General features: G+C 35.4%; 3 protein-coding genes across 3 annotated transcripts; 1 reads left to right on the top strand and 2 right to left on the bottom strand.

Moving 5' to 3' along the window:
- Positions 1-3524: 3524 nt before the first annotated feature.
- On the top strand, positions 3525-4160 carry LOC110930391 (root allergen protein). Its single transcript, XM_022173690.2, has 2 exons — positions 3525-3720; positions 3832-4160. Exons 1-2 carry the CDS (start codon positions 3540-3542, stop codon positions 4116-4118), a joined length of 468 nt encoding a protein of 155 aa, XP_022029382.1. The 5' UTR covers positions 3525-3539; the 3' UTR covers positions 4119-4160.
- A 672-nt stretch (positions 4161-4832) lies between these two features.
- LOC110930392 (early light-induced protein 2, chloroplastic-like) lies at positions 4833-5703 on the bottom strand. The gene has a single exon (XM_022173692.2). It carries the CDS (start codon positions 5504-5506, stop codon positions 4970-4972), a length of 537 nt encoding a protein of 178 aa, XP_022029384.1. The 5' UTR covers positions 5507-5703; the 3' UTR covers positions 4833-4969.
- A 2062-nt stretch (positions 5704-7765) lies between these two features.
- On the bottom strand, positions 7766-8289 carry LOC110928198 (early light-induced protein 2, chloroplastic-like; the record flags this gene model as incomplete). Its single annotated transcript, XM_022171346.2, has 1 exon — positions 7766-8289. A coding segment is annotated over one exon (366 nt), but the record flags the coding sequence as incomplete, so codon positions are not given.
- Positions 8290-12200: the final 3911 nt, after the last annotated feature.

The following is a 12200-nucleotide window of genomic DNA, read 5'->3' as shown; positions in this document are numbered from 1 at the left end:
AATATACAATCATATTATCCTATCGTCAAATACAGATAAAGTGACCTCAAAAATTGATAAATTACATAAACATGTGAAATAAAAACAAAATCGAAAGAATTACCATGACAATCAGAATCAGGGTTTGTATAACATAAACTTAAACAATACATCAGGCTGAAAAAATCATATAAACATAATCATACCAAATAAAAAAATAAAATTCATAAAAAAATTTATTCAATTACAATCGGATTTGGGGTTTCCTATAAACATCACATTCTGCATCAGAATAGGTTCTAATGTTTTGCATAAACATCATATTATATAACAAAACCATATTATTAGAACCCCTAAATAAACCTTTTAAATAAACATAAACATAGTTTAAACAAATTAAATAAAAGGAAGAACACATGAATAATGATTAATGAATGAATTTAAGAAAAACAACTTACAGGTTTATAGAGCGATATGGCAAATTCAGATATCGATTCAAGAAAAAGTAGATGTAGATGAAGACGGTGAAGAATGTAAAACCATCTATATATGTAGATCCACTGAATAAATTATTTGTTATATGGAAACCGATGGTATTCTTGGAAGAAGATTGGAGGGAAGTTGAAGAGTTGATTGGAACCATAACTGCAAAGGAAATTAATTTTTTTTTTAAATAAAACGGCAACCTAATTATAGAAACAATGTCTAATTACACAAACAAACTTAGAATTTCAAATTCATAAATTAAGCTTAAAAACATTACTCTGTTTATAGAAAAAAACAATTTTAAAAATAACAAATTAAAGATATATTTAAATCAAATTTTAAAAAATGAAAACTGAATAATCATAATCAAATTATAATATTTTCAAAACACTTTTAATTTAATAAGAATAAGGCATAAGGCAGACTATATATCTCAAAAAACAAACAATATCAATTAAATTCAATTAAATATATTATTAATTAAAAAAACGATAAACCATAAAACATTCATAATATACTGTTAATTAAAAAAAAAACTGAACAGAAAACATAAAATTATATATGATAATGTTAAAAAAGATAAAAAAAATATAAGATTTAACTAACCTTTGTTGCTTGACGAAAGATGGGATTCCGATTGTTATGACGGAGTTAGGGATTGACATGAAAAAAAAATCAAGCAAAATCGGTAACTGTGATAAATATGGTCGGATCTACAAAAATCAATAAAAATCAAAAACTTGATTCTGTTTCAAACAAAAATCTACAAAAACCTCTGGTATAGATTTTGGTTTATAAAAAAAGTAAACATGTTGAATCGGTTAGATTAAAGATGAATACTACATAAACAAAAAAGTAAAACAACATACCTTCAAGATTTATGGTCGGATCTACAGAAATCAGACCAAATAAAAAGTTAATAGAAGTACAAACAATGTTTATAAATTTAACTATACTTATAAAGGAATAACATAAAATCAAACTCCGATCTTGATTCAGAACATATAATAACAAATATTTAGCTTCAATTTAGTGTATTTACCTTTGATGTTGACCTAATTTTTGTAAACTTGGTGAAAAGATAACCGATTGTAGAACAAAAGGAAGAGAAAAGAGGGTAAAGTTGAGGTAGGTATGAATGAGAGAAAAGAAAATGAAGTAGGTTTTAAATGATCCGAATATGTATGATAAGGTGTATTCGGAAACATAAAACCCGACCCAAAACATTTCGGATCCCGCTTCTTTTTTCTTGGAATCGTGATTGTAGAACCAAAATGTGATTTCCCTCCTAAACTAAATTGCCACATCAGCCAAGATGGCCAAATACAAATGGCACCTAGCCCAAATCCATCTCATTTATATATATATATATATATATAGATATAGATTTGACCGACATATTTCCGAAGAAAATTTACGTCGAAATGTAAACCAACTCGAATTTATACCGAAACATGCATAAAAATAAGTACACAAGAAATAGTGTTTTTTAAGTTAAAGAATCGTACGGCACATTGCGGCAGTTTCGAAACGTAATGTGACTCGAATTTATACCGTCTAATGAAAATGTATTATATTTGACCAACTCGTTTCCGAACAAAATTTACGTTTAATGTAAACCAATTGAAAACATACATAAAAATAAGCACCTAAACGTATTATATTTGACTCGTCTCATTCCGAAAAAAATTACGCCAAAACATAAACGGACTGAAAACATACATAATAATAAGCATGAGAACATATTATATTTGACCAAATTCATTTCCAGAAAGAAAAAATTACGTTGAAACATGAATCAACTTGAGTTTATACCGACACGTACATACAATTAAACATATAATTCTCGATTACAAAGTCTCTAGAAAATTAATAGGTTGTAAGTGTCATTGCTAAAAATTAAAGGGTAAAAGTAGAAAAAGATTGCTAATTGTAATATAGTTAATAGAACCAGTAAAAGTTAACTTTATATTGAATGTGTTAAGTCATTGTTTCTTTTTTTTAAACGGCCAACAAATCAATCTCGAGTACTCTCGGGGCACCCACTGGACAAACGGAGTACTCCGAGAGTAACCCGAGTCGTCCACCACCAATTCCGGGGAAACCCCTGTAATCCACCCGCCTGTAGGCACGACGGTAAATTACCGGTAAAATCCGTTTGGCTCAAGGATCGAACCCTGGTTCCCCTGGTGGGGGTTTTTGATAAGGGTAATGGTCACTCGCGGTCGTGCTGACGCGAGATCTGGGACCATACCCCTTCAATACCAATACCATATTCACATTAAAAAGAATAAAATGCTCATTTTATGGTGTTTTTTTAAATATAATGTATGAAAATGTTATGGCCGTTTAAAAGTCATGAGGAAGTTGATTTACTAATCATACGTTTTAACGATTGTACCACATATATATTTAGAAAAAAAACATAATTACTTAAACTCTTAAAAAATTACATTTTTGTGCTCATTATATGTGTGTATTATATAGGGGAAGGCTGATGAGAAAACTCCACTTAATTAGAAAACTAAAAAACTCTATCCGAAGTTGTATTACACATATGCAATACATGTTTAGAGAATTAAAAAAGAATATGTTGACTTGCGGTTCGCATAAACGTTTTATATATTACACATGTATAATAATGCGTTCTTTTCCTAAAAAATATTTTTTTCTTGATATAATGCATATATGCATTACATGAAAAATGAAAATTTTAGAAAAGAAAAAAAAACGCACTATTACACGTGTAATATATAATATAAAAAACACCCATGCGTTTTCCTTACGATCCTCAACATGTTTTTCAGTAAGTTTATATTTGTATGGCTTTCTCATCTATACACAGACACAGGGTTGGGAGGCTAGAACTAATACCTAACATGTAGTATGTCAAAAATGGAGTATAGTGTAGCATGCCAACGATAGAAGTGTATTGTTGACCATGTATGCATTGCATAACATCTAAAGACCCCTTACAACTCCAAGGCTTCACCCTTATAAATATCATTATGTGCGCACCTATTTCATAAAAAAACAATCATTCGTCTATCATATTTTCACTTATAAAGTTACACATGGACGTGGTTTATGCAGAGATAGAGATCACCTCTTCACTTTCAGCTCCTAAAGTTTTCAAAGTCTACACTGACTTTGACATCATTGCCCCTAAGATCAATCCCGAATCTTACAAAACCATCACCGTTATCAAAGGTGATGGTGGAGTTGGAAGCATCAAGAGCATGACATATAGTGATGGTAAGAGATCACACCGTGATATACATATATAACTATTTAGTTTTAAATTTTAAAATCGAATTGAGCTCTTTCATGTCTTTGCGTAGTTGTTTTTACTAACACTTGTCACAGGAACAAGTTCAAAGCACACAATCGATGACATTGACGCAAGCAACTTTATACTAAGTTGGACGTTCTTTGAAGGAGACGCCTTGATGGGTATAATAAACACAGCTACTCACCATATGAAGTTCATACCTTCTCCTAATGGAGGATCCGTATTCAAACAAACATTTGTAATTAGGTATAAAGGTGATGCTAAGCAAATGGATGATGTTATTAATATTACTAAAGAAGCAATCAAGAATACTTTCAAGAAGATGGAGTCTTATGCTATTGCCCATCCTGAAGTTTACTAATGCTTTCACCTAGATAATGGTGATGTGTTCGACTCTGATATCATTATACTCTATTTTTGTTTCATGTAATAATGAACAATAAAATATATTAAGTATGCATAATAAATTTTCTAATTCACAGACTAATTAGTGTTGATAAAGTAGTTGTAACTCTCAAAAACATCTTGAGACCCACATAATAAGTGTAAAACAATGACAAAAAAGAATTTATAAGCAGCATGATCACTACACTTTTATGCATCTCTAGTTGTACACACTTTTGTGCCATAACCTAATTGTTAGAATGGTTGGAATCAATTTTAGTTTAATTGACTTCATAAACAGTTTAACTGGCCTAGGGAAAATGAAGAGGCGTGTTGTTAGTCTGAAATTTGAAGTTCAGTCGTCTTACTCAGGCTACATCTTAATTCAGGCTAATTAAACTGGTGGTAAAGTAACATCTTTGCCCTAAAGAACCGATAAGTAGATATAATTTTAATCATCAATCCTAATCATTCTTCGCTGGTTACGGAAAGAGGACGGACTGTCGGTTTTGGAATTTAGAAACACAGGGGACATTTTGTTTTAGTAGAAATTTCCAATACTTAGAAACTTGGATGCCGCAGAAAATAATAGAGAGAGTGAGAGTCGAATCTGTGTCACAATTAACATCAAGTCTTTCACCAAAACACTCCACCAATACCTAGTACCTGGGCTGCTCAGTTACACTTGTACTTGCAACAATTCATATACTTTCATAGATATCTTTCAAAGTACATGTCTACTAACATTTCTTGACAAAATTATCTAAATTCACAATCTGAAAATAATTTCTTTGTGTTTATACATCCTTTTTCCTACACAAAAATTAATCAAACAAGCGGACTTCCAGTCACATACTCGGTGAAAGCCAAAGCAACCAAACCCAACATCGCAGCCCGACCGTTCCACAGCTCTGCATCCGACGTCATCAACCCACTCGACTTCGACTCTGCCCTCACCCCTTTAAACAACGGCACCAACGACGCCACCGACAACACCAAACTCGTCGCTACAAAGGCCGGTACACCACCGTGAGAGATCTGAGCGAACACATCCTGACCGTTGCTCAACTCTACCGCCATCGCTGACACAAACCCTATCATCGCTAACCTTCCGTTTATCCTCTCCGGTGCAGGCCCACCGAACGCCAACACGTCGGAAAACTTGGTGCTGACCTTGGGCGCCGGTGGTGGAGTGTTCATTGGCGGCGGAGTTGGTGCTGCTGGAGTTTTGGAAGCGTCGGTTGAAGGTTGTTGATCTTGTGACATGCACCTGACGACAGCAAAGTTGACGTTTCTTGTAGATGAAGAAGGGGTGGTGGTGAGACGTGCAACTGGGGTAGCCATGAAGACTGAAGTAGCTGCCATTGCAATGGATGATTGAGAGAAGGTCGTGGGATTATTAATGTTAATTAAGGTTGTGGTTGTTGATGGTGGTTGTAGAGTTGGTGGGTTGGGTTATATAGGGGAGGGGGTGAAGACAAAGACTGGATATTAAGAGGGCCACGTTACTCACTTTTTGGGTTGGGTCACGTGGCTTTCGAATTAGCCGCTGGGACGTTGTTGTGGTGAGTTCGGCCTCTACATGTGCAGTTTTAGTACCAGTGGACTGATTGGACCATGGGACTTTCCAGATTGTTTGCATAAAGTTCAATTTTTAAATATGATTTGGTTAGTCTAATGTCTTCAACAAGTATGGATTAGTGGTAACTAGGTGATGTGTCGGTGTTTACACCTTTGGTGTATTTACTTGGTGATATTCAACAAACAACTAGGTATTCATGTATTTTTTTAAATCACATACGTTTAACATTTAAAAGATGTATTTACTAAATCACATGTGTTTTAGTATTTTTTATAAAAACTCATTCAAGGTAACACCTGGCAATGCGTAAGAGGTTTTGATCATTTGTTCATGTTGTAGTTATGGCTTATGACATGTTACGTTGATTTGCTCCAACCATCCTTCACAATATTGATTTAGTAAAAGCCATATCGTGTATGATATGTTAATATTACGTATAAACATAAATACCTAATGTGGGCCGTAAAATGTATATATGTATGGGCCCTCGGAGGCCAAAAGTGAAAGTCCACTAATTTTGACGTTATTTTACTAATTTCGTGTACATAACGTTAAAAAGCAAGGGACGGTTAATCATGTATTATGTGATGGCGTTGATAGCCGAAAGACAAGGGGTACTTGCACTAATCGACTTTTGTCCCAATTGTTGAGTGTTATGTGCCTTATATCCAAGGCTTGATGCAAAACTACTATCGAGTCGGGAGTCTCACTAGAAGCAACCTCTTTATTCCTACGGGGTAGAGGTAATGCTGTCTACATCTTATCCTCCTCAAACCCTACCTTAGTTTTGCTATTGGTGGGATTCACTAAGTATGATGATGATGACGACCACGACCACGACATATAAACAATTTCCTTGTTTTTAATAAACTGATCTGATTTTAATTAGTTATTTTCCAATGCGACATGATGTTTGTGGTGATTTACGTATGAAGGTAAGTTAGCAAACCACTTACTTTTACAAGCTTTCCATGAAACCATACAAATTATGAAATGCGTGGCACGTTGTTATTCGATGCGGGTGATTTTTAAAAATCAAATTTTACCCTATATATACAACCCATTCCAATTTTTTTAACAAACTCTACAACTTCACCCAAAATTACAAAAACTCTCAGCCATTTCCATTTCAAAAAAAAAAATGAGGATGGCAACCGTTGCGTGGACCGAAGAAGAAGATATTGCACTTTGCAAGTCGTGGGCCGAAGCTTTGAGCCACCACACGTCGGATAGGCGAACGAGCGGTGTTTTTTGGAGGACAATCCGACAACACTTTTGCGTCCATAGGGGTGAGACCACCCGAACCGTCGACACCCTTTCGTTTTGTTTTAGGGTAATCCGTCTGGATTGCGAAAGATTCGAGACGATCCACACCGCCGTGGATTACGAGGGTGGTGACCTCAGGGAGAACGACATCATTCAAGTGGCTCTCATTAACTTTAGGCATGAGTACCACAACGACTAATCGTTAAACGAAGGTCGATAGTGTTTTTTGATGTGAAAATAAGAATGAAAGTGGAAGTGTGCATAAATAAGGTGGAGACAAAGTTTTGTATTTTATTTGTTTGGGTAAGGAGATAAATAAGAATTAAAGAATATAAAAAGTTTATAAAAAAAATCTTTAATGAGCAACATAAACCAAGGGATATGAACGAATGAATGTTTACAAACACATTACCGAACGTTCACAAACACAATTGAACGAACGAGACATATGTTCGTGTTCGTTCATTTCACTAACCGAACGAAATTTCTTGTCCGTTCATTAATCAAACTAAAGTGAACAAACTTCTCGTCGCACGGTTCACAAACTGTTCGTTGAACATTCGGTTCGTTTACAGCCTTAGATGGAACCATTATGTAAGATAGCACATACAACAACAATCGTACGAAGTATAATCTCATCTATAGTCAAGCTATTGGTAGGGTCTACGAGGGTGAGATGTATGCAAAAACTTACCTCTATGATAGATAGACTACTTATAGCTAGCACATCATAAGTCGATATATGTACTTGACAATTATATGTACTTAGGCAAGAGTATTCATAAATCAAAATATTTCATCATTTACTCATATACTTACAAGCTTTTAAAGTACATGTCTACAAACATTCTAATTCGATATTCAAACTTTCATCATCTAAGACCACGATTTAAAAGTAAGTACCTGTAGCCTCTTTGTTATATAGAAAAATTCATCATATAAGGGCACTGCCCGTCACATATTCGGTAAAAGCCAAAGCAACCAAACCCAACATCGCAGCCCGTCCGTTCCACAGCTCTGCATCCGACGTCATCAACCCACTCGACTTTGACTCCGCTCTCACCCCTTTAAACAACGGCACCAACGACGCCAGCGACAGTACCAAACTCGTCGCTACAAACGTCGGAACTCCACCGTGTGAGATCTGAGCGAACACATCTTGACCGTTGGTTAATTCTACCGCCATCGCTGACACAAACCCTATCATTGTCAACCTTCCGTTGATCCTCTCCGGTGCAGGCCCACTGAACGCCAACACGTCGGAGAACTTAGTGCTCACCTTCTTCGGTGCTGGTGAAGATTATTGATCTTGTGACATGCACCTGACGACAGCAAAGTTGGCGGTTCTTCTAGATGAAGGGTTGGTGGTGAGACGCACTACTAAAAAATTGTCTCGTTTACGACCAAGGTTTTTGTCGGAAAACTGTCGGAAAACTGTCGGAAAACGGCGTTTCCGACCAGTTTCCGACAGAAATACGTTTGTAGGAAAAAGCCTTAAAGGAAAAGATTTCCGACAAGTATCCGACTAAATTGGCGACAAATTTCCGACAAAAAAAGAGGTTACTATTTCCGACAAAGTACCGACCACAATTTTCCGACAGCTTTCCGAGCACCGTTTCCTACTATTTTCCGACCACCGTGTACCTACTGTTTTCCGACAACCATGTTCCTACGGTTTTCCGACAACCACGTTCCTACGGTTTTCCGACAATGTCCCAACAACAATTTTCCGACAACTTTTTTTTTTATAGTTTTTTTTGTCGGAATTTAGTCGGAACTTTCCTTCAAATTTCCGACGACTATTTTCTTTGTCGGTAAGCAGTCGGAAATTGGTTGCTAATATTTGACTTTTATTCTAGTCGGAAGTTTGTCGGTAATCGGTCGAAATTTCCGACTGAATTTCTTTTGGTCGGTAATTTTGGTAGGAAATCATCAATTTTCTAGTAGTGACGTGCAACGGGGGTTGCCATGAAGACTGAAGTAGCTGCCATGTTAGAATGAATGATTGAGAGAAGAAGGTTGTGGAATTAAGGTTGTTAACAACTTGTGTTATTGTGGTTGTTGAATGTTGATATGGTGGTCGGATAGTTATATAGGGGAGGGGTGGAGACCAATACTGGATATTTAGAGGGCCACGTCACTCACTTTTTTTGGGTCGTGTCACGTGGCTTTCCAATTGGCCGCTGAGATACTGTTGTGGTGCAATTTCACTCTTTTTTAAAACTCGGTTTTTAAATCATGTTGGGTTGGATTTTAAAATCGTTCAATTAGTTGAACCGAGTTTCTAGTTTACCTTCCATAAATACAAACTCATCTAAAAAACAATTCAATAACAATTAGGACTTACTTAATTAATCAAAGTTTTATCTAAAAAACAACTATTTTACTGTAAAATATCAAAAATTTTAATAGCATTTTTTATACTTATAAATAATATGGCATTGTACGAGATGAGTAACAGTTTCAACAGTGATGAAATATTGGAATTGAAAACACTAGGTTAATTACCGGAAATATGGAATGTCAATATTACCTTGATATCGTATTTTATTAAAATAAAAAAATCAAATTTTAAGATAATGCAAATCGGTTCAATGGTTTGAATCGGTAAAACCAGATTTACCGCCGATACATAAGATATATTGTTTTAGGTTTTACTGGCTTTTATCATGTTGTACACGTGTTTAGTATTCACTAATTGAGTGATTGGACCGTGGAACTTTGTAGGTTGTTTGTGTAACATTAATTAAGGTGGAACTTTCTAGGTTGTTTGTATAAGGATTAACGTTATTTTTATAAATATTAAATTAGTTGTTGCATGTCTATAATTTCTTTCTTTTTTTGGTTCACTAATGTAGAGTTTGTAACCACTTGTAAGACTGGATATTAGTTGTTGCGTGAATTAAACCACGGCAATCACGTCCCTCTTTTTTCCATTATTCACGCAAACCCTAACCCCCAACATCAAGAAGAACAATCGCAGCAGGAAATTCTTTTCCTCTGTTTGTGATAATCAAGTTTCACAAGAGAAGAATAGCAGATATTTTGTTCCACAGGTACTTGTTTTATATGTTATGTATTTTTAATTCACAATCGCAAATTACGTGATCGTAATCTGCACTGGTTCGATGCATTGGTTCTCGTTGGTTCTCTTTTCTGATTATCATCATCCTCTTTTTCGTTTTTCTTTTAATTTGTTTAATTGGGGCATTGATTTTGCTTTTGATCTGTCTGTGCATACAAGTGACGAGTTGGAAAAAAAATTAATGAATAGCAGATATGTGTGTTTACTGATCAATGTGTGTTTACTGTGCTTCTCTTTTAATATATTTCCATATGTGTTCTAGGGTTCGCTAATTTCTGATTCAAGCCCTAATTTGTTGCAAAATTGCTTAAACTAATGTAAATTAATGGTAACTTGTATCGTCTCCGGCTGTTTTCCGTATACGAGTTTAGTTAATTGTTATGGCGGTATATGGAATTGAATTCGTATTTGAGTTTTGAAGTTTCGACCACTCTGGTTTTGTAATGCGACATTGACCTATTTAGAAGCTAAATTGATACCAACTTTTGGATGTCTAATAAGTTGTGTTTTAGCTTCTGAGTTAATATGGATGTTTATAATTTATTTAGAAGCCAAGTTGATACCAGTTTTCTTTGATTTCTTCTATGCTTTAACTTTTAAGCACATTGATGTCAGTTGATTAATGCCAATAGATTAGTTGATTAAGCATAGGTTTCTTTCCTTATATATATATATATATATATATATATATATATATATATATATATATATATATATATATATATATAACAAAATTGTTATGGGTTTTTTTTATTGATGATATTCGGATGATCATGTTTTTATGATTACAAAGCAAGAATGTGGCCTCTATATATAACAAAAGAGAGGCACAATAAAAGGAGATAAAAATAGGAATAGAAATCATCATGGAGCAATAATCTTGGAGAGACAAATAAGGAGAAAATGTTGCATAAGAAAAGCCCCATATTCTTCCCATATTCTATACTCCCCCTCAAGTTGGAGCGTGAAGGTTCCGAACACCCAACTTGCACAGCAGGAAACGAAGTGAGTTGGCCCCTAAGGCTTTTGTAAGAACGTCAACAATTTGATCTTTGGTAGTAATAGGCACGGGACATATCTCCATAGAATCAACTCATTCCCTTACAAAGTAGCAGTCCATTTCTACGTGTTTGGTGCGCTCATGAAAAACCGGGTTATTTGCTATGTGACGAGCAGCTTGATTGTCACAAAACAATTGGGTCGGTCCAACAGGAGCCATGTCAAGCTCGCGTAAAGCCACCTCATCCACAAGATTTCACTAACAGCATTAGACATGGCTCGATATTCGGCTTCTGCTGACGATTTGGAGACAACCGACTGCTTTTTGGTCCTCCAAGAAATAGGAGCTCCTCTAAGAAGAAGTAAATAACCAGTTCTGGACCGTCTAGTCGTTGGACATCCTAACCAATCGGAATCACAATAGGCCAAGAGATTCGTCCCGCCTTCTTTAGGAATGAGAATACCTTGTCCTGGAGTTCCCTTCAAATAATGCAAGACACGAGTAGCAGCCTCCATGTGAGTTTGTCTATGATCATTGACGAATTGACTCAAAATGTTCACCGCATAAGCTATATCAGGTCTCGTAGCTTGCAAATAAAGAAGTCTTCCAATCAATCTACGGTATTGATTAGCATCGACACGAGGTTCCTTATCGCACCTAACAAGTTTCAAGTTTTGTTCCATGGGGAAAAAACTTGGTCTACAACCCGTCATACCAACATCTTCAAGGATGTCCAATGTGTATTTTCGTTGACTTAAAACCATACCTTCATTGGTTTTAGCGACCTCAATGCCCAAAAAATATTTTAAGGGTCCAAGGTCTTTGATGCTAAATCGCTTATCCAGAAAGTCCTTGGTTGCTTGTATTTTTCTCGAGTCATTTCCCACAAGAACAACATCATCGACATAAATGAGCGCAGCAACAAAAATTTTGTTTTCTTTGAAAATGAAGAGAGAATGATCGGCGGGAGTTTGCTTGAAACCAATTTCTAATAAAGAATTAGTGAACTCTTGATACCAATTTCTTGAAGCTTACTTGAGACCGTACAATGATTTCTTGAGTTTACATACCCTATTGTCATCTTGTTTTCCAAAACCTTGGGGTATCTTCATGTAAACATCTTCAT

Source organism: Helianthus annuus, chromosome 3 (genome assembly GCF_002127325.2).
Source record: "Helianthus annuus cultivar XRQ/B chromosome 3, HanXRQr2.0-SUNRISE, whole genome shotgun sequence".
Lineage (NCBI taxonomy): Eukaryota > Viridiplantae > Streptophyta > Magnoliopsida > Asterales > Asteraceae > Helianthus > Helianthus annuus.
This window is presented reverse-complemented; position numbering and strand designations above follow the sequence as displayed.

What these genes read in the sequence shown, in the direction of transcription:
- LOC110930391 (XM_022173690.2), top strand. Translation starts at nt 3,540, where the DNA reads ATGGACGTGGTTTATGCAGAGATAGAGATCACCTCTTCACTTTCAGCT. An exon ending in GAGCATGACATATAGTGATG is followed by an intron (nt 3,721 to 3,831) that starts GTAAGAGATCAC and finishes CACTTGTCACAG; the next exon opens with GAACAAGTTCAAAGCACACA.
- LOC110930392 (XM_022173692.2), bottom strand. Translation starts at nt 5,506, where the DNA reads ATGGCAGCTACTTCAGTCTTCATGGCTACCCCAGTTGCACGTCTCACC.